This window comes from the organism of the source record quoted next, unplaced genomic scaffold (genome assembly GCF_019419815.1).
Source record: "Pyrus x bretschneideri cultivar Hongxiangsu unplaced genomic scaffold, Pyrus_bretschneideri_v1 Contig21, whole genome shotgun sequence".
Classification (NCBI taxonomy): domain Eukaryota; kingdom Viridiplantae; phylum Streptophyta; class Magnoliopsida; order Rosales; family Rosaceae; genus Pyrus; species Pyrus x bretschneideri.
The window spans coordinates 6,614,466-6,639,634 of record NW_025999513.1 but is presented as its reverse complement, the minus strand read 5'-3'; the positions used below and the strand labels follow the sequence as shown (position 1 = coordinate 6,639,634).

The following is a 25,169-nucleotide window of genomic DNA, read 5'->3' as shown; positions in this document are numbered from 1 at the left end:
ATAAGAGCATGAGCCCTTGTATGGCATGGGTAACCGGTGGCAACTTATGATAATAATATAAATACATGTGGAGAGAATTATACACATGTACAACACTACAATGACGTCATGCGCCAATAATACAAAGACACATGAAGAGAAATTAACACATCTTATTGTATTATTGACATAAGACGCAACTATAACGGTATACCTGTGGCATACAAATTCCTCTCCATATATCGATGAGTCTAATTACAATATGAATCTAGAACATATCATCTTTCATATACATTGTAGGAGCACATGTCGAGACAAATTTACGAGCTATTTGGCATTCAATTTGGAAATAATTAATAGTGTGTGTGTGTGTATATATATATTTCTATTAATTAATGAAACTCTCTTTGTCGATCAAAAGAGGGTGAAAAGACTACTTAGTATTCTATCACACAAAAAAATGATGGGTAATAATGTAATTTCAGAGGTCCAACTTTTTGTTGTTTTTTTATTGAAGTCTCATTTACAAGTGATGTTAAAATACCTCCAATATTAAAAAAAAAAAAAAAAAAAAAAACCTCCCACTCCACTCACGTTCTCTCTCCCTCTCTCCTTCTTATTTTCTAAAAAAATGTGTAGGCAAATGCATGTGTGTCTGTGTCTGTGTGTGTATACACACATATGATTGTAGTTACATTACTTGCTCACTAATTACAAAAACAAAAAATTGGAACAAAAGAATACAAATAACCTCTAATAACGTTAACTAGTACGCTGTTAGATGTTTCCCTTGAATAATGTTAAAGTAACCAAATATGATCTAAACTTTTGATTATCAATTTATGTAATGCATGCTGTGGCAATTTCTTATTTGTTACGAGTAAATGATAAGAAATTCTAAGATATGACAACACTCATAAAAGGTGTGACTCTGAGACCCCCTATATGTAAGAGCTACCCGTTGTGAGTATGTTTTTTAATACAACACCCACATTAAAGAAGTATGCCTTAGCAAAACTCAAAGCCAAAAGTAGGAATAATAGTTAGTGCCTTAAATACTGTTTAATCGTATTTCTCTTTACCCGTCACTTCTCTTTCTATAAATGCTGAATTCAATACCAAATTGCACGCTGATTAGCCCATCAATATGTAGGTTAGCCCAAATCTCTCTGGCCCTAATGCAACTATCAGTCCACACAAACTCCTCGTTTCCGTCACTCCACTTATTGACGTTACCAATTTTGAGCCCACTAAATCCGTCCCATTTGAAGGCCAGAGAAGCCCAATTGTATCAAAAGGCCTTAACTAAACCAAGTTTGAATCATCCAAGCCCAATATTCGTGGCCCAAATATGAAGTCAGCTTTCTAACCCTAACGTGCAAGAGTTGTTGGGCAGATTTTCTGGTCAAAAACCTCAACCAACTCCCACGCACGCGTTCCGTATAGATTTTCCTCCGTCGATGTTGGAACCTCGCCTCTTCGCCAATCCCAACCCTCCACGTCATTCAAAAAACAAACCCGCAAACGCGCGCTTTTTCGATTTCCGCACAATGTTTAATCCCAATGACCGGGACACCATGGGGTCCCCACAACCGACCCATCTGAACCATTTCTAATAGCTGCTAGAAAGACAAAATCACCCTCGTTGGAACACCACCCTTTCCTCGATTACACACCTAACTCAGCACGTGCAGAGGCATGTTTGTAATTCCGTGTCCAGCTCCCTGCCATCTTTGACCTTTCCGTTGGTTATAAAAGCGCGGCTTTCAACCGACTTTCCCAATCTACACGTTCCTTCAGACGCTCTCTCTCTCTCTCTCTCTCTCTTCTGTTCGTCGCATTCAAATTCATTCAAACTCTTCGCCCAGATCAACTGTAAGTAACGTCTGCTTTCTAATTTTTTTTTTTCTATTAATTTTAGCTTTAAATTTCTGAAAATTTATATAATCCAAGAATTTCGTCGGATCGAACTCTGTTTCTCTGATTTTTTTCGAGATTAACGGAGCGGTAATTACCAAAATACAATACAAATTTCTGTTTTTTGTTTTTGTTTTTTAATTTTTAAGAAAAAAGTGAAAAAAAAATTTGCGTATTTAGTGATTCGTGTAAATATAGATAAAATGAGTAGCAGCAATTGTATTGGAATCTGTACCGTGAGGCCATGTTGTAGAATTCTCATGGGCTATGGCTATAGAGGTTCTTCAATTTTCGGTTCTGGGCAGCCGAAATTGAATAGAAAAGTTACTGGTAATTTGTCGAAATTGCGATCGAGAAGTCACGATCGTGGCTGTAGTTCTCAGATTGTAGGGTTCATGCGTGTAATTGATCCGAATCAGAGAGATTTTAGTGTTTTTGATTCGAATTGGGGGCGGTCTAGGGTTTATACGGCGAGTAGCCGTGTTGGTTGTGGTAGTGGTAGTAGTAGGAGAAGGTGTGTTTTGGTGATACCGAATGTAGCGTCGGATATTAAGAACCATTCAACCTCGGTGGAGACTCAGGTAAATGGGAAGAGCTCGTTCGAGAGTATTTACATTCAAGGTGGCTTGAATGTGAAACCTTTAGTGATAGAGAGGATCGAGACGGATCGTGGTGATTTAGTTAAGGATGAAGAGTCTAGGGTAGAGGTAAATAGCTCAAATGTAAATGTAAATGTAGGTAATTCCAAGGGTTTGAATGACAATAAGATCGAGAGAGAGCTGTCTGATATTGAAAAGGAGGCCTGGAGGTTACTTCGAGATTCCGTTGTTAGTTACTGTGGGACTCCGGTGGGAACTCTTGCTGCTACTGATCCGGCTGACAAGACACCCCTCAATTACGATCAGGTCTTTATTCGAGATTTTGTCCCATCCGCACTCACTTTCTTGCTCAATGGGGATGCGGAGATTGTCAAGAATTTTCTGCTTCACACTCTGCAGTTACAGGTAATGTCACAAGCTTTAACAGTTGCGTATAATGTTACATTAAATTCATTAGTTTTTTAATGTAATTAGTGGAATATACATTTTTCATGTTAATCATATGGTTCTGCAGTTTAAAATACTGTTTCTTTGTAATAACTAATACTTTTTATCCATAAGTTGGGCATTAGAGGAATTAATAACATTAACTAAGTTGATGTTGTAGAACTCAAATGGCATAACGAGAAATGTGCTTATTGAACTGTCTGACGTAAAATGAAAGAGTTTATATTCAACCAAGCATTTAAAAGCGCAAAGGTTTTTGTGAAATTGAATCAGCAAATGAATCTGGTATCATTGAGGTCACTGATCTGAATTCCTACACATTTCCTTTTGCCTTGAAAGTCTCTGATGACAAATCTAAGTTAGTTTTGTGCGTATGAACTATAATTTCAGACTAAGACTTTCAAACAACTCTTGGTGTTAACATGGTAATGCTCAGCCTGAGAGTCTAAAACAACTTTTAGTCCTGTTAAAATGGTAATGTTAATAATTATTCTTCTTCCCACAATTTTTTTTTTCTACACCAATGCTAATGCAACCTTGTTGCTAGAGTTTTAATTTTGAGATTTTGTATATGATCTCATGGTTTCCTCCTATTAGCAGATTTAACTAGTTTAATTCTTCAATTGATACCCAATGACATCTGTGGTGATGTAAGAATAGAAATGGGCACGCTGTTCGAAATTAAAATATATTTTGGTGATCTGGTTCTGCATTGAGCATTGGCTCCCTTTTGTGACAGCTCGTCTGATTAATTCTTGTTTGGTCATATGTTAGAGCTGGGAGAAGACAGTGGACTGCCACAGCCCTGGGCAAGGGTTGATGCCGGCAAGCTTTAAAGTGAGGACTGTTCCTCTTGATGGAAACCCTGGAGCATTTGAGGAAGTTTTAGATCCTGATTTTGGTGAATCAGCAATCGGTCGTGTAGCACCTGTTGATTCAGGTAATTTAAAGTTAGTTGCTGGTTATTGTGACATATAAAGTACTAGTTCAGTTAGATTAGAGTTGCCGCGTAACGGCAAATTACTGGTGTTCAACTGCTGCCTATGTTTTTCTTGTTGTCCATTTTTGGGTTGGGATAACTGCTGCGTACTTGATGTTCAATAAACAAACCTTCTTGTTACATATTTGGGAGGAGGGGGAAAGTTGGAGAGCATATTGACATTACAATCTTACACTTGGTATTGATAGTATCTGATTTATATTAGAATTACTTTGACAGGGTTGTGGTGGATTATCTTGTTGAGAGCTTATGGAAAGATCACAGGTGATTATGCATTGCAAGAAAGGGTGGAGTTCCAGACAGGCATAAGGCTGATTCTTAATCTGTGTTTAAAAAATGGATTTGACATGTTTCCGACCCTGTTGGTCACTGATGGGTCCTGTATGATTGATAGACGGATGGGTATTCATGGACACCCTCTTGAAATCCAAGTACGTTTGAAAATGTACAAATGTTTTAGTTCCTTTATACATGTCATATCCTAGGCTTCTAGCTGGGTTCTCTTCTACATTGTTCCTTTCTATACAAGAGTCACACCATCGGTTGAGTCCAATATTTCTTAGGAGAAAACTGAACTCCTAACTGTCATAGTGTCCCCTCAGGGAACAGTGGCTTATATTGGTTAATTAATAAATAAGATAGAATACTAGCCCTCTGCTTGCCCCCTTATTTTGCTTGCTTCTCTGGTTTATACTTTACTTAACAAATCTGGTTATACAGGCTTTGTTTTATTCAGCTCTACGATGCTCCCGTGAAATGCTCATTGTCAATGACGGGACCAAAGATTTGGTGGCTGCAGTCAATAACCGACTTAGTGCACTCTCGTTTCATATCAGAGAGTATTATTGGGCGGATATGAAGAAGATTAATGAGATTTATCGTTACAAAACGGAGGAATATTCCACAGATGCCGTCAACAAATTCAATATCTATCCAGATCAAATTCCATCTTGGTTGGTTGATTGGATTCCTGAGGAAGGTGGTTACCTCATTGGCAATCTGCAACCTGCACATATGGATTTTAGGTTCTTCACTCTTGGAAATCTTTGGTCCATTGTATCATCCCTCGGTACCCAAAAACAGAATGAGGGCATCTTGAATTTGATTGAGGCCAAATGGGATGATTTCGTAGCTCAAATGCCCCTTAAAATTTGCTACCCTGCTCTGGAGTATGAAGAATGGCGAATAATTACTGGTGGTGACCCAAAAAACACGTGAGGCTCGCTAAATTTTATTCTCTTTGTTACTCATGTACCTCATTGTTCTGCAAATCTTCTGACTACAAGCTCTTCTCCCGGTTGAATTTATTGCTTATGCACTTATTGTCTCCACTTGTAGGCCTTGGTCATATCATAATGGCGGATCTTGGCCAACCCTCCTGTGGCAGGTAATGTCATAAAAGTACTTTCTTTGAATTTTTCTGCTTTCTTTTTGGGTTTATGTTGCAAAGGTGGTCCAGAGGGTTATTCTGTGCACCTATCGATTGTCCTTGGTTTTATATATTCTGTATAGCATGTGCTGCAACCGATTATCTGATTTCTGTAACTGTGTCTTCTATAATTATCCTAGTTCACATTGGCTTGCATCAAGATGGGGAGGACAGAATTAGCGCGAAAGGCAGTTGCTTTGGCAGAGAAGAGGCTTTCTATGGATAACTGGCCCGAATACTATGACACAAAAAGCGGGAGATTTATAGGCAAGCAATCCCGGCTTCACCAGACATGGACAATTGCTGGTTACCTAACCTCGAAGATGCTTTTGGAGAACCCCGACAAGGCATCATTGTTGTTTTGGGAGGAGGATTATGAACTTCTGGAAACTTGCGTTTGTGCTCTCAATAAAACTAGTCGAAAGAAGTGTTCACGCTCTGCTGCAAAATCTCAGGTTGCGGTCTAGTGACAAGGATGTCTTTGTGCTCGGTGCTTGTGGGCAAGGCGGTGAGCGTGGGTAACTAACGAAACCCTGGAAGATGATTCAATCTAATATAATTGGCATTAGAATTTCTCTAACAGCCAGCAGGTGTGAAATGCATATTCTGTCGAACATTAATCGAAGTACAGACTGATTGTAGTTAAAAGGCTGAGTTTTAGGAGAGCCTTTTAACTCATGTCTCATTGTATGTTGTTGAAAATTTACATGTATTACGTCGGTGAAAATGTAACCAATTTGAACGGCGTTTAGCCATTTACTTGATTTAGCAACTTAATTTTCTCGTTTAATTTTTACGCGTCGAAATTAGATTTTATCCGATCGAGTAGATTTCCTATTACCATGACAATTATTAATATCATTGCAAATCAAATGAAAAATGAAACTTTTGAAAGAGGAAGAAATCCTCACCGGTATTGCAATTTTACAATAGTATTGCATTAAGACTTCAGATTTTTACAATGACCGGAGTTTATAGGAGTTGTTTTCTTTTTTTTTACGAACCTAACTTGATTTATTTTGTAAAAAAAAACTTGATTCAACATTATTCAAATTTTATATGAAAAGTTGATTTTTAGCTTGAAACTTTAGGAAAGCTAAACATATAAAATATAAAAAAATAAAAAAAATGATTTTCCAGAAATTAGAGTAGTTTTTGTTTTGCTGATGAACATGGAGGAAGATTTTCTCTTCTGCTAATCTCTCTCTCATTCCCTTCCCTCCCACTTAAACGATTATGGTTAAGCCACGTCAACATCTCATATTGATTTTTTTATAGAGACAATAAGGCAAAAAACAATGTGAGAGGAAGGGAGGGAAATAGATGGGAATAGGAGGAGAGAGAATCCTACTCCTATGAACATCGCAACTTTCTATGTAATTTTAATTAGATTGGAGGATGCAGTTGGGGTCCACTCACCTTCTGTAGGGATTTGGATCCTCTCCTGAGCCCAAGGAGAGGATCCTCCTGACCAAGACATGTAGACCGTTGGATTTTTATCCAATGTCTATAATTATTATAACTTTAAAGAAATCCCTTGTTTGTAGCTGTTGGATAAAATCCAACAGCCCACGTGTCTTAGTCAGGAGAATCCTCTCCTTGGGCTCAGAAGAGGATCCAAATCCCTTCTGTAGGGGCACACTCCCACACTGGTTTTTACCTATTTCAATTATTTCCATATTCCCACAAACCTAGAAATTGATTTTGATGGTTTTGGGTTGGATTCTTCCGCCCACCTTATTCACATCAGTCTTTGGTCCTATATCTGTAACGATACTAAGCTCACTCCAGTCAAGCGGGAAATTTTTTACCTATAATTGTCGATATAACATCTAAATATATATTATGTAGAGCTTATTTTGTAATGTATTTCAATAATCCATCTGTATATTTTTTACGTTTTTTTCCTCAAATATTATGTCTACTAAAAACCCTTCAAATCCATAATCATATCACAGTCGGATTAAATGATACCTATTTTAGAGTTTCCTCACAAAACTGTGTTTATCCATTTTCTTCAACTACAAATTAATGTTTTAGTCATTTTGTATTGGTCCAATATTTATATATGAATAGTGAATTAAAACCTAGACAACCGATCCTTGAAAAAAATCACCGTGTGCCCTATATATAGTCGTAAACTCACTGAGGATATATCTCAGTGATACATCAGAATCCCAACACATAGCCATATTTGAAGTGAAGAATAGTACGGTGCAGTCTGGTCCACTTTGTAAGGTAGGAGAGGAAAAACAATCTTGAGTAGGTTACCTACCAAAGATTATCATTCGATGCCGTGAGCTGGACTCTTGCACCAAAATAAAATGGACCATGAGCTGGACTCTGTACACAGAATCCCACTTGCATGCAGCACAAATTCTCCGTAGTGGACATTTTGGACCAAGAAAGATATTTCAACTTTTTTTTTTTGGAAGATAAACGAATACGTACACAGCTTGAAACCTAAGGTCTCGATCTCCACAATCATTTTCATGGTGGGGTTTCAATCTCAAATAATAGAGCATACATCGGCTCACATTCGCTATAAAAGTTTGATGTTTATCTTGTCTTTCAATTAAACAAAAGAAAAATGATATCGAAAAACACATTCACGACAAGAGTTTGATTCTTTATCTCGATTTTCTTCTTGTTTAAAAAAAAAAAATAAATAAATAAATAAAGCCTGTAAATTTATTGAGCATAATTTTTCTTTTCATTAATGACCTAATTAAGTACTAAACATTTCCCCCGTTTATAGGTACAAAGTCTACGACTTTCACTATGAGTAAGAAAAACTGCATTCATGAAAAACAAGAAAGAAAGAAAGGAAAAAGTTCTTGAGTGGAATAAGCTGCTTAACTTCAGAATTTTCACTATCCTATGTTTTTTTTTTTTTTTTCTGTAACTTTTCATTGCTGCTCCTTAATCCATGAAGCATTCATCATTTGAAGAAATTCTGAAAAGATTAAGACGGTTTTCGCCGAGGCTTAGAGAGAACGTGGTTTTCTTGTACTCAGCCCAAGTGAAGGGTTTGTAGAGCCGAGGCTTCTCCGGTGTGACCATTTCTGGAAGAGCACTCAAACATGCGTTTAGGGAGGGAGCTGCAAAATACGCCATTGACAATCTAGACTTCGATGAATTGGCTAAGGCTCTATGTCTAACGCTCACAAATCTTCCATTTGTCATGGCCTTCAAAATTAAGGGAGAAATTAGTTAAAACACAATTCAACTAAAACACATTAAGAACTTATATAAGTCTGTTTGTCTCACCTTTATTATCGATATGATTCAGAAGTTCGTGTAAAAGTGTGTTAAAAACAGTTGTATTGATATCTATGAATCAACAAACTTTTTTTATCACCTTTAAGAAATTTGTACTTGGAAAAGCATGAAGTTACTCAACCCAACAAGAAGCTTCAATTCTGTATGACAAGTTGTTTTCATTGCACTTTTATCCAACCAAAAAGAATATCTTGAGACGTGAATAATTAATGAGAACTTTTCTTAGGTTGAATTGGGTTCTTTAAGAAGGTATGGAAACCTACATTTAAATTTTTAAGAAGCATGACTACTCTTAAGGTAAGGTTTATCATTCTTCATGCCCTCTTTTGTTCTACGGATAGATACATTAGTTGTTCTACAACATATATATATATATGTATATATATCAAGGATGATGCTATTTACACACTTACTTTTTTACCTCACACACAATTTTGTTAATTCTTGGTCATTGATCTTTTTCAATTTGATTTGATGATCGAAAATTGAGAGGGATGTGTGAGAAGTAAAAATAGGTGTATAGATATCAATACACTATATCAAACACAACATGCGATGCCACTGTAAACTATTGATAAGTTGTAGGATTCACTTCCATCAGTGACTAACAATCACACAATACAATTGTCAATTATTGATGAACTGTGAGATTATCAAGGACTCACAATCAACCGCATGCTTTAACAACTTTCAAAACAGTCAAGATTTATCCCACAAAACTCATTTGCAAAGGAAGTACTAGGACTACCCTATACAAGGGCAACCAACTCAAAGGGAACATAAAGGGACTAGGTGTGTTATTACTTTGATTTTTGGGAGTTTTAACGAAAAAGTCGTGGTACTGTTCACTTTAACGAAAAACCACATTTTTACACTAAAAAGTCAATCCTGATACTATTCATTTTACCCTTTATTTTGTCTTTATCATTAAAACTTCAAATTTTCAAATTATTTTCATTAGTTTTTCTTTGACTTTTCTTGGAGAAATTAAATTAAGTTGATAGGAAAATTCACCTTGTTTTTGTGAGGTTGTCCCAACACACCGTAAATGGCATGCGGTCCAACTAACGAAGCACTTTTCAGTTTCAATATGCTTCAAACATGGTTAGTCATCAATTACCCAATGGGCCAGCCTCCCTAACTAAAGTCACACTCTGATTGGTTAAGAACTGATATACTGGGGCCTTACAAGAAATTTTTAGTTGTGACGAGAATATAAATGGTACAGCATGTGTTTTAATAGAAGTAGTGGAAAATTTTATTTTTAAGTTATTAACTTTTTAGCACACATGTCACACCATTAGTATAGTGACACGTAATGTACTATCTCGTGTATCGATTATATTAAAAAATCTCTTGTTACTTACCGATTATGCAAAAGCAACGTGCAGTCAAAATTGCATAGATTACTCAAAGTCAGTCTCAAAAGCTACGTGCAAAGCGCCCTAAATTCCCAAGTCAGACTCGATCAATTCAAAGTCTTCTTTTTTAAGATTGTGATTACCATGACATATGAATATCTAGAGAGAGAAAAACGAGAGAGAGAGAGAGAGAATAGACCAACCTGCAACACGTCACCCACATTAACCCAAAGGGCCGTGGGGTCAGAGGGCACAGGGACCCAAACCCCATCTTGTGGAGAGATTTGGAGGCCGCCCACGTCGTTGGATCTGAGGAGGGTGAGGATCTGAGGGTCAGAATGCTCCCCAAACCCTACCTTGCTGATGTCACTGCTGAAGGAGGAGGATGACGTGTCCTTATCCTTGCAGAAGTCCTGCTTGTTTTGCAGATGCGGGTAGTGATTGAGCCTGAAGACGGAGTCACTGTCGACACCCCTGATCAGCCTACTGAATACTGATGTGTCAGGGACCCACAGTCCCTCACCAATCAGATCCAAAAGCTCACATGCCAAATCCCTTGCTGCTGCAATGTATCCACTCACTGCAGAACTGTTTAGACAATACCACTCATCAGGATATTCAGAACCCACAAACTAGCTTGCAACACTTTCGCTTGTTGCATGAAACCGACAGATCATGGAACAGATTCACCTCTATCATAGCGTTTTAGATTACTAAAACACGACATTGTATAAGATTCTTTCGACATGACTTGATGCTAAGTATTAAGGACTGTTTCATGAAAGTTTATTTCACTCGAAAAATTATAGTAGTGTAAACTTGTTTTATGAAAGTTCATTTCCCGACTTGACACCAAATTTCCGTTACCTTTGTTTTCTTAGCTTGTTAGTAACACAAAGTCTAAAAACTAGTCACTTTCTAATCCCATCCAGATATTCTAACTACGATGTATAAAATAAAGATAACCAAGAAAATAGATAAAAACAGGCATCTAATATAACTTAAAATTTCTTTAGGAATTGGGTATGAAATATACACGATAATAACAGGTAAATATAAGGAGTTATACAAACAGTTATACGACAAGTTCTCCCTTAATTCTGGAAGCTGTTTTCTTCTGCTCTATTTATTTAATTATTTGAGTTATTTTTCAACACCCAAATGAACTGCTTAATTATTAGTTATTTATTTATTTATATTTTATTTTATATGATATGATTAGGCGCTCTTGATGTGCCACTGCTTCTGACTTGTCATTCTGATTCCCCAATTTTCATTACAATAATGGAACAACAAATTTGTATTCCATCTTTCGACTTTCCGACTTCCCAGTTCAGTAATGGAAAACATGCTAGCTCTCTAACATGTGTACAATCTTGGTAATCGACAGAGAAGCAGAGGAGGAAGAGGAGTGAATGACTCAGTGAGTAAGTGTGTCACTGACAGCTTATCCCACCATCTAGGAGTCGAGAAGAGGTCCCTTTGTTCCCTTGTTTTTTTTAGTGTTTGTTTTGATTTTAACGAGTCACGTGAACAACCAAATGGTTTCTTCTATTTCTTACTTTTCAATTTAATTTTAATTTTGATTTTCCATATATATAAAATGGAGAAATTGTTATTAACATTCTAAATGGTTATTTACACTTTTTATTCTGTAGAACTTATTATTATAAAGTGTCATTGATGACTCTAAAAAATCATTGCTTTAAGATTTGTGTAAAAAAAATGTATTTGAAATGAATTCGAATCATAAAATAAATTGGAAAATTAGGACATTATGAGAAAAAAACAAGATGAGGTTGTTAGATAAACTAAAATCATCAAGTTAGTTTGAATTTGAATCAACTTTGCAGCTGATCAGTTTATCTTCTTTTAAATTAGTTTATGTGATAGAGATATGAGCAGGAGTAGGCTTAAAAAATCAAGGTTCGAAATCCACATTTGCAACCAACAAAAAAAATAAAGTTAACCCAATAATAGTTAAACAGAATTGCGTAAAAAGAAAATATTGCATATGTTATAATTTTCTTTGAAAAAAAAAAAAAAAACAAAGTAAATTGCTAGTTAATGAACAGTTCATCCCTAAACCTACACAAAATCGTTACCGGTTCCTGCGACCGTCTTTCATTTGATATATTCTAGCTAAATTTTACGGGTCAGGTACCACCTACCTAAAGAAAAATTAACTAAAAACCATAAAATGGAAACCCGATAATAACTACTGAAATAGCTAGAGAATCCTAGATATATACAATCATACATACAAGAGGAGGGTAAATAATAAAAATATAAAAACTAAAAACATGCAAAAATAACAAAATAAAATGTGAAAATTTGTAAAAACAACAAAATAAGAACAAGTACCTGAATTTTGTAGGCTCATTTGAGATAGATTTGGATCTTTGAGCTATAGAAATTGGGTTTGTGTCGAAAATAAGGTACTCAACCTCTCCCATATCACCACTGAAGCCTATGTTCTTACAGCCATAGCCAAAGGGATCGGAAGGTCCTGCTCTTTGCTTCTCGGACACTGGTTTGGCAAAGAAGCTGAGGCTTTGCTCCTCCACTGTGGATATAATATCTTTTGGGACGCCGTGGTTGATGACCTTGAAGAAACCATAGTCCTCACAAGCTTTGACAATGAGTTTTCTCACTTGAAACCTCTCGGCTGAGAGGTCTATGATGGGGAGATCAACGGCCTGGATCTTTTCGTTGCGAATTGGGTTTGGAGGTGCCACCACCACCACCATGGTTAATAATCTAAGAGATGTGGGTGCAGAAAACTAAGAAGAGAAGATGGTGAATAACTAAGTGTATCTGTAGTGTTTTTATGTGTAAGGAAAAAAAGAGAAAAAAAGAAAGAAGAAGGAGTTTTTTGTTCAAGGGAAGTTTGGAGAGGAAGTGAGATGTAATGGGGTATTTATGAGAGAGAGAGAGAGAGAGAGAGAGGATCTATGCAAGCGGTTGGGGATTATCCTTAAACAAAAGGATTACTTGGGGATTCAGGAACCATAGACTTTTGGGTGAAGTACAACCAGCAAATTTCTCTGGTCGTTTACACCTAGCAAATTTCTGTCACACAAGAAGGTTAACTTAAGTTACTTATTGTGCACTCTTCCTTGACTAGGTTTTCTTTTTTTCTTTTTTTCTTTTATTTAATTTATTAGGTTGGGTAATGTTAAGAAGATTATATTTGTAGACAAAATATTGGAAATTAAAAGACATAAAAGTTGATGATTGGTTTATTACTTAAACGTTGATAAACACGCTCATTTCTATTAGTGATACATCATTTAGTTTACATATTTTGTCTCGAAATTTAATCTCCATAGCATTACCTTATTCGGTTTGTAGGATCAATTTTACTCAGAGGTATTAAATATGATTCACAACATACACGAGAATGTATATTTTGCATCATAATATTGAAAGCGTGATTATCTTTTTTTAGTCAAAGAGAAATAATCTAACGATCTCTTATGAACTTTTATTGGGTGATGCTATCCACACACTTAATTTTACTTCTCATACATCACTCTCAATTTTGGCCGTTGAATTGTGTGAATTGAAGAATTTAATTGCTCTTTTTATATGAACGTGTAGGTGTCTAATTTTGCGTTTATTGATAGTTTTGGTTTAAAAATCTAAAAGCTGACAATTTGATTGCTCTATACAAATTTTCCTCTTCTTTCTCCTTTTTGTGGATGTCTTGATTTCTTACTTAAATTGCATGAATTCTGGTGTGCATCTATTATATGGTCAAAATATTTTATTAATATTCATATCAGGAGGCGCGGTCGTGTAAGAGGCGCCGGTAAACAATACAACTTTCTACTACAATATTCCACTTTAAATCACATTATTGTTAGTTTATTGTGAAGTTTAGGTCACTCATCCACCTTCTTAGTGTAGACAATATCATTTATTAAAAAGAAAGTAGAGTTTTTGACCTATAATAACCTAAATACATTGGGGGTGGGGGGGGGGGGGGGGGGGTGGGGGGTGTGGAAATAGATGCATAAAAGCTCAACCCAATTAAATAAACTAAAACGGGAATCCAAATCCCTAATTTTCGACCGCAAAAAGCAGCGTTCGCCGCCGTCACCGCCATGAAAGCCTTACTAGTAGCAACACTAGAGAAAATGACCGAGTGGTGAAAATGAACAAGACATTGCAGCACAAAAGTACCAAACCCACAACAAGAAGCACACCACATCCAGATTTCTTCACCAAAGACGCAGAACCAAAAGATAGTCACCAAATCTAAATCCCATTCACGAATCCTAGCAAATATATACAAACACAGTAACACATGGATAGAAGGTGAGGCTAAGGGGGTATGTAAAATACCCTTACTTCAGCCGAAGTCACATTACACTTGGCCTCAATGGAAATCCGGCAAGCGTTTTGGGGGCGGGGGGCAGTGAAGGAAGGAAATAAAGCTGGCAACCATATTTGGTCCGGAGATTGCATATCAGAGCAAAGGATGGGGTGGGGATGATTTATGGGGAAGAGATGGAGTTTGGGTTTGGAAAAGAACTACTAGAGGAGAGGGATGGGTGGAGAGGTGGGGCATGAAGTCCGAAAGTGAGACAAACTCATAGAAAAATTTGAGACAAAGCTCAAGGAAACTAATGAGTCGATTTCATATTATATATTTTACCCTATTCTTAGTATATTTTGGTAATTATTTTGGTAGAATTTTTATACTTTGTTTTATATTTTCAATGTAGGACATTCGAATTCCTCTGAAGCAAAAAGTGATCAAACGGATGAATTTTGGAGTGATTCCAATTAGAGGATGTTCGTGAGTCTTTCAAGATGATTGTATCAAAATTCTAGTTTTTTCTACCAAGTCGTTTGACCGTGACAATGAAATTAAGGCTCAGCGCGCAGCTTTCCCAGATTGACATTTCTGGACGTTTTGAGTATTTTGAAGGTTAAGATGGCACATTTTGAGGAAGATTCCTTCTGAGGATTTGTAGGGGACGTCTTCAACTTTTAAAAAAGACTTTTTGGGACCAATTCGGAGTTGATTTGGTCAGTCAAAAGACTAATTTTCTAAGAACTCTGAATTTTAGTTCAAATAGGAAACCTTTTTATTTTCTGTTTTATGATTTAATTATGTTTCCTAGTTTTATTCTAAGACCTTTTCAAGGTAGGGTTTTATTTTCTAGTAGTATAAATAAGACTTTTAGCAATTAGAAGAGGAGGAGAACGCAACATTGGGGGGAATGTACGTGGAGAATTTAGCTTGACTTTGACGCTTTGTATTTTGAAGGTGTTTTCTATCCTTTTTCTATTTCAATAAATTCCTTTTGTTTTATGGTTGCTAGTAGCTAATTTTTGTTTGCTAGGGCGATGCCTTGAGTCTTAGCATGAATATGTAGTTTTTATTTAATTGCTTATAATATTATGCATGCATGCTTTGAATTATTAATCACTGTGCTTTAAACTGTCTCTATATCTTAATGCTTAGCTACCATTATGATGTTTAGATAAGTAATTGGATGCAATTTGGTCGGAATACCACCGGGGGATTGAGTATTGCTTCTTGTGGTTGATAGTTGTAATTTCACCTAGGATGAATACCACGTCTTAGGGGTTGCATGGTTTTTCAAAGGGTTTTCACAAAGCGTAATGAGTCATGCATGTTTATATTTGATCTGAATACCACGAACGGATTGCTTGTTTGATATACGTTCTAACTTGAATACCACGAGTAGAATATGTATTAGGAAAACCTAACCTTCAAAGTTGCATGGGTAATTCATAAGTAATTGATAAATCTACATAGGATTGTTAAGGGAACGGCGGAACCCTAGGCTTTTACAATTTGGTTTTCAAACTATTTTCTTTTGTTTTCTTTACTTTTCCTATTTATTTAATTGTTTTTAATTAAATTCGTTTTTAATATTTTAGGTCATAAAATCAACATTTTCCAATCTTTGTTTTCAAATAATTAGCTAAGAATTAGTTTACATAAATTATTCATTCAATCATTGCGGAAAACGACCTTGCTTGAGCCCTTTATACTACAACTACCTTGTTCTCTTGCAAGTATTTTTAAGTGTTTTTATCCCTACTTTTGCATGTGGTAAAAATACCTATAAGAAACTAAGAAAATTCTCAGGAAAAAATTGAAAAAGAGAGAAGAGGATTAGGAAAAAGAGAGAAAGAAGAGAACAAAGAACTTGGACAAGTATAACCACAAGCACCCAAGCCATAGGTTAGGGCCAGCGGCAAAAATGTTTGCAAGGTTGAAAAACAAGAGAGAGAGTCTAATGCGTTTTATGGTGCCAGGACGTCAAACTTTCCTTTCAGACTTAATGTCTTCATTTTTCCACACACATGGAACTGACTTCTCTTTATATTTCTGTGGCCTACATGATATTGTCTAAGTATACTATAGTCGATTTAAGAACTATTGTTTGGAAACAATCTTAGGTCAAGTTATGAGATTTGATTTCTTATTTAATACATTGATGGATGGTAATTAATTATATGATTCATTAAGAAACGTGTTTCTTTTTGCTTATAATAGTGCACATACCTATCTAATGTGTAGATTAATAAATAAAAAACACGTATTAGAGTTTAAACGTGCAAACAAGTCTAGAGAGAGAAACCTAGTTTTCACCACACCAGCACCTCATCTACAGATCGATCAAGATAAAAATTGTAGATGACATTTAACAGTTAATTATTAAAGAATGTGATTCATGTTTTCCACATTCGTTTGTGAAAATCATGGAGTTCATGATCTTGGCTCATGAATTGGGTCTTATAGCTTTACCAATTTAAGTCATCTCCCTCCCATGTGTTTTCGTGATCTTTTCGATTTTGCACACCTTTTTGTATAATTTGATTTTGATCTTATAACCATCTACGCGTTTTAGCAATGCCTTTAATTAGAAATACAAAATAAACAAAACTAAAAATACACCACCTTTAAATATTGTTGACTATTTTATTGATGCATTTACAGATAATATCAACAAGAAAAATTTTATACTACGATGTTATGTTCACATTCTCATTATTTCACTCGTCGTATGACATATTATGTATCACTTAATATGTGTAGGGATATGAACATACTTCTCCCGTGTAGGTAAGTTATTCTGGAAGTCGAGGGTTTGATGAGCTAGGTTTACATGAGCATGACATTCCACAGATTGTGATCATCAAACTCAACATGTTGTTGGGTAACAATTCTTACCCGAAAGGTACCAACTTCAGCTCATATATAGATCCTACGTCCAATCGTATGGTACGTGATAAAGACAGTACTAATGGATGGTGTTGGTCCGTATTTGTGGTAATTCACTCTCTTTAATTGGCCATGACAATTTGGTATGATCTAGTTTTTCTGGGGTTTTGATTTGGGTTCAAGGAATCTCATGATTCATCATTCATCCACTGTTGGTCATATCTGAGTAGAGATGGAATACCAATTTCTTGCAGTATTAAATTTTGTATTTTGTGTTTTATCATAGATAATAGAGAATAATGGTAACTTTAGTTACTCTCATACATTCATTACTGTGAAAGCTCCAGAATTAAAGTGCACAGAGCCGATATGTACGTGGTCAGTGGTTGATTAGGAATTTAGTCGTGATTATAGTCGAAAATTTTGGATGAGTTCTCAACTAATCAAATTATAATCGGTTTGTTGTTTTAAATTTGAAAAATGTTAATAAGCCACATTATCATATCACATCTCTAATATAAGAGACTTACTTGAAAAGAATTAAAAGATGAACTGTACTCCTTTTTCTGAAAAAATTATAGTTTCGTACGTATACCAGAACACAACAAGCAATATAACACAACATGCGATAACCAATGCGCATTTTTAAACATGAGTGAAAGTTCATAGCATGTGAATGTCTTACAATATCGCATGAAGTGGTCACAAATTTCTCATTACGTATTAATCTAAAATTCATTAGATTATATATGCACCAATGCCAATCCAAACAATGATCGTATTAGATTAAATTTGTATTTTAGAGAGAGAGAGAGAGAGAGAGAGAGAGAGAGAGAGAGAGAGAGAGAGAGTAATGATCGGTATGAAGTGGTGGTCACAAATTTGGCATTCTTATTTGCCAAAAAAGGTATGGCCTTCTTACATACGTGGTAGAGAAAGTTCTTTATTTTTATTAAGGGCCAATTTGAAACTACCATGCTTTAAAAAAAGGGAAAACTTAATATGAGTCTAATTTTATGAGCCATTATTAGTTATAGTCCAATTTTATTTTAAATTTTGGGTTAGGTCCAGTGATTTATTATCCACTTAAGCTTATTTGTATTTTCTTGGCAAATTTACCCTCAAATTGACTAATTAAGTAATTACTGTTTTTTTAATTTATGATTAATGTTAATCTTATCCTTAATTATAGGATTAGGGGTTGAAATCTCTTTTTTTCTTCTCATTTCCCCAACCGTTAATTTCTCTTTTCTTGTTTCTCCCTCACAATATCTTTCTCTTCCTGTGTTATTTTGCTCAGTAATCTTCTTCCATAATATTCCTCTTCTCCTCATCTTCCATAAGAATGATGAAGATACATTTGATTGGTTAAAAAAAAAAAAAAATTGCATTAGTGTTTTGGATTCTTCGTCTTTTTTTTTTTTTTTTTTTTTTTTGCTTCTTTTTCTTTTATATATATATATATATATGTTTTTTTTTTTTTGAAGTTCTATCGAATTAGCATTTTCTCTAGTGTTTCCTCCCTCAATATCATTTTTCTTCCCCATTTTTTTGTTTTGTTTTATCTACCTATATGTCACATCCTGGCCCGGGGCGGATCACTCCCCGGGCCCGCTCCACCACCGTAGCACGATATTGTCCGCTTTGGGCTTACCATTCCCTCACGGTTTTGTTTTTGGGAACTCATGAGCAACTTCCCAGTGGGTCACCCATCATGGGATTGCTCTAGCCCTCTTCTCGCTTAACTTCGGAGTTCCTATGGAACCCGAAGCCAGTGAGCTCCCAAAAGGCCTCGTGCTAAGTAGGGATGGGAATATACATTTAAGGATCACTCCCCTGGGCGATGTGAGATGTCACAATCCACCCCCCTTAGGGGCCCGACGTCCTCGTCGGCACACTCGCGACCAGGGTTAGGCTCTGATACCAAATTGTCACATCCCGGCCCGGGGCGGATCACTCCCCGGGCCCGCTCCACCACCGTAGCACGATATTGTCCGCTTTGGGCTTACCATTCCTTCACGGTTTTGTTTTTGGGAACTCACGAGCAACTTCCCAGTGGGTCACCCATCATGGGATTGCTCTAGCCCTCTTCTCACTTAACTTCGGAGTTCCTATGGAACCCGAAGCCAGTGAGCTCCCAAAAGGCCTCGTGCTAAGTAGGGATGAGAATATACATTTAAGGATCACTCCCCTGGGCGATGTGAGATGTCACATATATCACTTGTCCTTTTTTTATGTTTTTATATTATAATGTACATGTATCATGAATAATTGTATTTATCTACCTATATATATATATTATATTCTGTTGATAATTTAAGATTAATTGTGTTTATCTACCTGTACCACAAGATTTTTTTATAATACTCTACCCATATTAGAGATTAATTGCATATGTGTCATATGTTTTTTTGTTTGTAAATTAACTACCTGCATCGCAAATTGATTGCATTGCATACCTGCAACACAGATTAGTTGCATTATCTACCTACACCATAGTTTAATTAGATATTATTTAAATATATCTTCATGACATATTTTGTATTTATGTACCTATATCATAGGTTTTTTTCTTTTTGTAATCTACTTTTATCAAAAATGTATATCACAGTAGATTTTGTTGTTGATAAACATGCCATGAATTTTAATTTTAATTTTTTTCCTTGGATATTGAATAGATTAAAGGCTTTAATGATTCAAAATTTGGATAAATCAAGAAATTTAAATATATTTTCATTTAGATTATAGAAGGGTAAAATAGACATAAAAAAGATTAGTTGAACCTAAACTGATAAGGCACATGGAATTGGACTCAATTGGAAAGTAGCTCAATTTTTTGGACTTGGATCTAAATACCCCTTAAAAAAAATGCTTTTTTTATACTAAGAATAATCAGTTGAAAAGAGAGAGAGAGAGAGAGAGAGAGAGAGAGTAATGATCGGTATGAAGTGGTCACAAATTTGGCATTCTTATTTGCCAAAAAAGGTATGGCCTTCTTACATACGTGGTAGAGAAAGTTCTTTATTTTTATTAAGGGCCAATTTGGAACTACCATGCCTTAAAAAAAATTCTTTTGTTATACTTTAAGAATAATCAGTTGGGGAATAAAGCAGTTGAGTGTTTTTTGATAACTGTACTTTAAAAGTGTTGTGAGTATGAAAAACAATGAAAAAACGTGTGATCAATTTTAATGTAAAAGTGATAATTGTATATAATGACAAAAATAGATATGATAGTGTAGGTGATGATGACGACAACAGCGGCAAGGGCAATGGTTGTGATGGTGGTGGTGGTGGTGATGGTGCCAAAAAAGGGGTGTGGTGGTGATGGCAATAGTCATCATGTAAGAGGTTAGGGTTTGTAGTGGTAAGTGATGGTGGTCACTTTGTTCTTCAAGGATAAAATGTGTCTAGAATGATAAGTAATGTCATTTTTTAAATTAATGGGCGTATTACAAGAATTAAAAGTATTCGTTAAAGGCTCAACTTCACTTTTTACTAAAACAATTTTTAAAATAATCATGATATTTTATTTTAACGAACACTTTTTTATTGCTTAATTTTAAAATGAAGCAATTTTTGGTAGAACAAAGCAATACCAAACTTGGCCAAAGAATGAATCTTTTGATTTGTTAAAGTTCATAGTAGCTTCTCTAGCTAGGTGAGTACGGTTAGCAAATCATTATCCATCTCTAGATATAGGCATAATATGAAGTTGTTAACATGAAGCATCAAACACATCCTAATTCGTACATGAATTACTTTATATAACTTGATGTGGCCACGCCAATATACACATTACAAGGTTAAGATGTTTACTATTAAGAAAAGGAAAGTCACTATACAATAAAGAAAAAGTCTTCACGATAATGTTTATCGTCACGAGCTTCACATACAAAATTGATTGATGAGTCGCTTCATAAGTTTCATAAATCAACGGATATAGGTGGTTTCCGAATAACCAAGTGATTTAACCTTAGCATTCTCTCATTGTCGAGTCACATCACGAGTGATATGTTCAAATTCAAAGGATTATTTTCTTTGAATGCATTTAGTACTACGATCTAGTGATATTATTTTTTTCCACTTATAAGTGACAGGGGTTCGATTCTCACTATAAGCAATTTTGAACCACATTATTACTAACTCATTATTAGGCTTAACTCACTCTCCAACCCTCTTAGTATCGTTTGTTCAAAAAAGATCCTCTCCGGATCAATCCTATAAGAATCTTTTGATCTCACCCATTGATACAAATCCAATAGCCGAATTAATTTCATGTCTTTCTCTTTCTTTTCGCTGCTATCTCTTCCCCTTCCTCTCTTTTCCCTCAACAATTCAAGGGTGAAGCCTTATATAACTTAATGTTTAAGGGGGTAAACATAAGATACAAAGATTAATATATATATATATATATATTTATAAAAGACCCGAACCACCTATTTTTTAAATTGCATCTGTTAGATTATCTTTGCAACATATCAACCAAATCAAAAATATTTGAGATATCTAATTGAGTTTAAAGAAATTGACGAACACATTATACTATAAGAAATAATGAAATTTCATTATGAAAATTGAATAAGCAAATTGTTTCGGATTAAATTGAATTTTTGCAAAGATGATCTATGAATCAAGACTTACGAAATAGATGATTCGGACCATTGAAATTCGATGTAGAGTGAATCTTACAACTAATCTCCATTTTTTGAAAAAAAAATAGGATTCGCTTCTCTTAAAGGGTGTGTGTTTGTGTGTATCCCGTACTTAATGAAAGGCCATAACCTTAACTAAAAGCTACCCATCTTCACATTTGTGCTTATATAATTCTTTGAACTTAAACTAATATATTGAACTTTTAATATGAACTACTATAATTTTACAATTAATTTACAATTAGTCCTCACAAATCCTCAAAATGAGGACCTGAGAGCAGGACTGACATTATATCTACGAATTAAAATGGATAAAAATAGTGGTGAGGGAGTCGGGGTTACTTGTGGTCTATGCATAACTCTGCCATTATGTACAATGCTGATTCATTGATTCAACAGTAGAATAGCAGTGTTAATCTGCAGTCCCATGCAGTCGTCAACGCCACATGCACTGACCTCGATAGTCCGATACCTACTTATTAAATTGGAAGCCCTACTCAATGTCTCAATCCAACTCTTCTTCAAGTTATTATTTTCTTTTGTGCTTGATTTAGACGCTTGTTGAATATGAGTTAATAATTTTATTGTTTCCATGATATACGGATATTGTTGACCTCACGTCCTGTTATTATATAATTTATTTCTATAATTTATTTTTAATTACACAATAATATAATTTAATGTGAACATAATTTAAATTAAGCAAGAAAAGATAATTTATGGTTATAGCCTCAAAAACCATCTCCATCTTCGATTTACAGTCGTTCTCAGCAATATATTGATGTTTTCAACTGGAATTAATAAGATCTTATTAGACAAAGATGCGACTATTCTTTTATGCTTTAGAGGTCCGTGTATTAACAGAACTATACAAGGTATCATATCTAACATTTGACTCGGAATATGTGTGTGTGTGTGTGTGTGTGTACGTACATATATTATATCAATTGATTAAAAATATTCGTGTGAGGAAAGTTATGTTTCTTAATTTAATTATGAAAACATAAAATTATACCTCTAACATTTTAAGTCACTATCCACTCAACACTACGATCTGGTGGTATTCCCCTCACTTGTAAGTGAAAGATCTTATGTTCGAATCTCGTGGATGGCAAATTCGATACCAAATTATGTTGTCTATTGTGTAGCTTAGCCGAACTCTCCCTTCTCTTAATGTAAAATATATCGTTGCACCAAAAAAAACATTCTAAATCACTAATAATAAATTGATATAAATCAATAAACAAGTGACTCAACAGATGACGATGATTATGCACATCGATGTGAATCCATCCATTTAGACATTGATATAAATTAACAGTCATTTTCAACGGTCCAACAGGGGCTAATGTCATATTCTATTCCAAACCCACGCACAAACTTTATTTGTAAAACTTGACATTGATATAAATAATACATTGATTTGATTTTGGGGTAGTGATGCTAATGTTGTAGAAAATTAGCTGGAATGTGACAACGTATTGGGAATATGAGCATTTTGACATGAACAAAAGCACGCAGGTATGCTATTGGCTGCCCAATTTGTGACCAGCTAAAAAATTGTGTATAAGTCAAATAACTAAAGATTCAATGCATATATGCATATGGTGAGAGTCTTCATCAATTATTTTTATTGAAAGAGTCTTCATCAATTTGATAGTGAGTGAAAGGCATGTCACGTTTTGCATATAGTTATATGAATTTAACTACAATACTTATATATGTAAGCTACTTATTAGCAAAATTATCTTTATCAACCAAAAAAGTTTAATCTTCTGTCACAACAAAAAAATTAGGAGCAATAATATAATTTCACAAAACCAAATTTTGTTGTTTTTTACTTAAACCTCACTTATAGGTGATTTTAACTTATATCTAATATTAAAAAATAGGAAAAAAAATTATCTCAACAGTTTATAGTAGTCTCTTAGTTTGTACACGTTCAAATTCAAGGGTGGAGCCATATACTTAATATTCGGGGGCCAAATATAAGATACAAAGTTGATATACACATCTATATATATATATATATATATATATATATATATATTAGTTACAAAAGTAGGGGCCAAATATAAGATACAAAGTTGATATATACATCTATATATATATATATATATATATATATATATATTAGTTACAAAAGTATTAAGTTTAGAATGGTTATCTCTTTCTTTTTTTATTCTTTCATTTACTACATATAAAATTTTTTTTTGCAGGTACTACATATAGTATTGAAATATGTGATTTTAGACCGTACATAATGAAGGGACATTAGCTTAACTAAAAGCTTCCCATCCTCACATTTGTTTTTTTCTTTTTTCTTTTTTCTTTTTAGGAAAACTTCAGCAATCCGTGGGAATTTTATTGATAACGAAAAAAAAAATTACACCTAGCTAGTCGAGAAGGGGCAGGGGATATAAATATTACCCATCATAATACAAGAAAAAAGGAAGAAAAAGAAGGGGGACATAAACCATAATTACCCCTCTAGAAACGAAATAAAAAAAGATACAAGAGAGGGGGAGGGGGGACATAAAATCTAGCCCCTCTAAACCTAAACCTAAAAGGTCTAAATATGCAAAACAAGTCGAACAACACCACAAGATTAAAAAAAAAAAATTAAGACAAACTATATACCGACATACACATTAATTTGAGAAGCAGAAGCTAGGCAGCCAACATAGTCCTAAAACAAAGCACGAACCATCGGCGCAAGAGAATCTTGCCATACCAAAGTTGGAGAAAATAAGCCCACGTTAACGAAATTGTCCGTGACATTTCTTTCGCGATGTACGTGAGAAGCATAGAAAGTCATCTTTTGAATGTGGTCCAAACAAATAGATCGTTGTGTACAAAGAGGCAAGGAAGAATCAAAATCAGTCAATTTGACAACGAAAAAAACACTAAAAGAGTCATTTTCCAACCAGAGACAAGGAAGATCCCATCTTCACATTTGTGCTTATACATTATATATATGAACTAAAAGGGATAAAAAGAAGTGGATGAGATAGTCAGGGCTTGTGCTCTATGATAGGAGCATATTTAGGCGACTTACTTAGCTTGTTTTCGTGCATCTATGTTGTTAATTCATAGTTGTTTTAGTAGTTTAAGCCATTTTCGTGTGTTTTTAGGTTCATATGGCTAAGGAAGCAAAAAGATGCATTTTGGAGCATTTTGGAGCAAAATTGGGCTTGGAATGGATAGCATATGATTGGAGCCAAAGTGTTAGACGAATTTGAAGGCCTTGTATTCATTTTGGACATAAAACAAAGGGCCTAGCCCATT

The 25,169-nt window shown here is 34.9% G+C and overlaps 2 protein-coding genes across 2 annotated transcripts; one reads left to right on the top strand and one right to left on the bottom strand.

Annotated features, from left to right (window-relative positions):
• The first annotated feature begins 2,016 nt into the window (after positions 1-2,016).
• On the top strand, positions 2,017-6,161 carry LOC125477374 (alkaline/neutral invertase A, mitochondrial-like). The gene is made up of 6 exons (XM_048584397.1): positions 2,017-2,900; positions 3,717-3,882; positions 4,162-4,373; positions 4,663-5,156; positions 5,281-5,329; positions 5,512-6,161. The coding sequence occupies exons 1-6, from the start codon at positions 2,100-2,102 to the stop codon at positions 5,836-5,838; spliced, it is 2,049 nt and encodes a 682-aa protein (XP_048440354.1). The 5' UTR covers positions 2,017-2,099; the 3' UTR covers positions 5,839-6,161.
• Positions 6,162-8,040: 1,879 nt separating this feature from the next.
• LOC125477359 (gibberellin 2-beta-dioxygenase 2-like) lies at positions 8,041-12,940 on the bottom strand. The gene is made up of 3 exons (XM_048584372.1): positions 12,379-12,940; positions 10,218-10,602; positions 8,041-8,560 (listed from the first exon to the last, which is right to left on the bottom strand). The coding sequence occupies exons 1-3, from the start codon at positions 12,762-12,764 to the stop codon at positions 8,294-8,296; spliced, it is 1,038 nt and encodes a 345-aa protein (XP_048440329.1). The 5' UTR covers positions 12,765-12,940; the 3' UTR covers positions 8,041-8,293.
• Between the last annotated feature and the right edge of the window lie 12,229 nt (positions 12,941-25,169).

What these genes read in the sequence shown, in the direction of transcription:
- LOC125477374 (XM_048584397.1), top strand. Translation starts at nt 2,100, where the DNA reads ATGAGTAGCAGCAATTGTATTGGAATCTGTACCGTGAGGCCATGTTGT. An exon ending in TTCACACTCTGCAGTTACAG is followed by an intron (nt 2,901 to 3,716) that starts GTAATGTCACAA and finishes GTCATATGTTAG; the next exon opens with AGCTGGGAGAAGACAGTGGA. An exon ending in TGTAGCACCTGTTGATTCAG is followed by an intron (nt 3,883 to 4,161) that starts GTAATTTAAAGT and finishes TTACTTTGACAG; the next exon opens with GGTTGTGGTGGATTATCTTG.
- LOC125477359 (XM_048584372.1), bottom strand. Translation starts at nt 12,764, where the DNA reads ATGGTGGTGGTGGTGGCACCTCCAAACCCAATTCGCAACGAAAAGATC. An exon ending in AATGAGCCTACAAAATTCAG is followed by an intron (nt 10,603 to 12,378) that starts GTACTTGTTCTT and finishes TTGTCTAAACAG; the next exon opens with TTCTGCAGTGAGTGGATACA. An exon ending in ATGTGGGTGACGTGTTGCAG is followed by an intron (nt 8,561 to 10,217) that starts GTTGGTCTATTC and finishes TTAATTTTGAAG; the next exon opens with GCCATGACAAATGGAAGATT.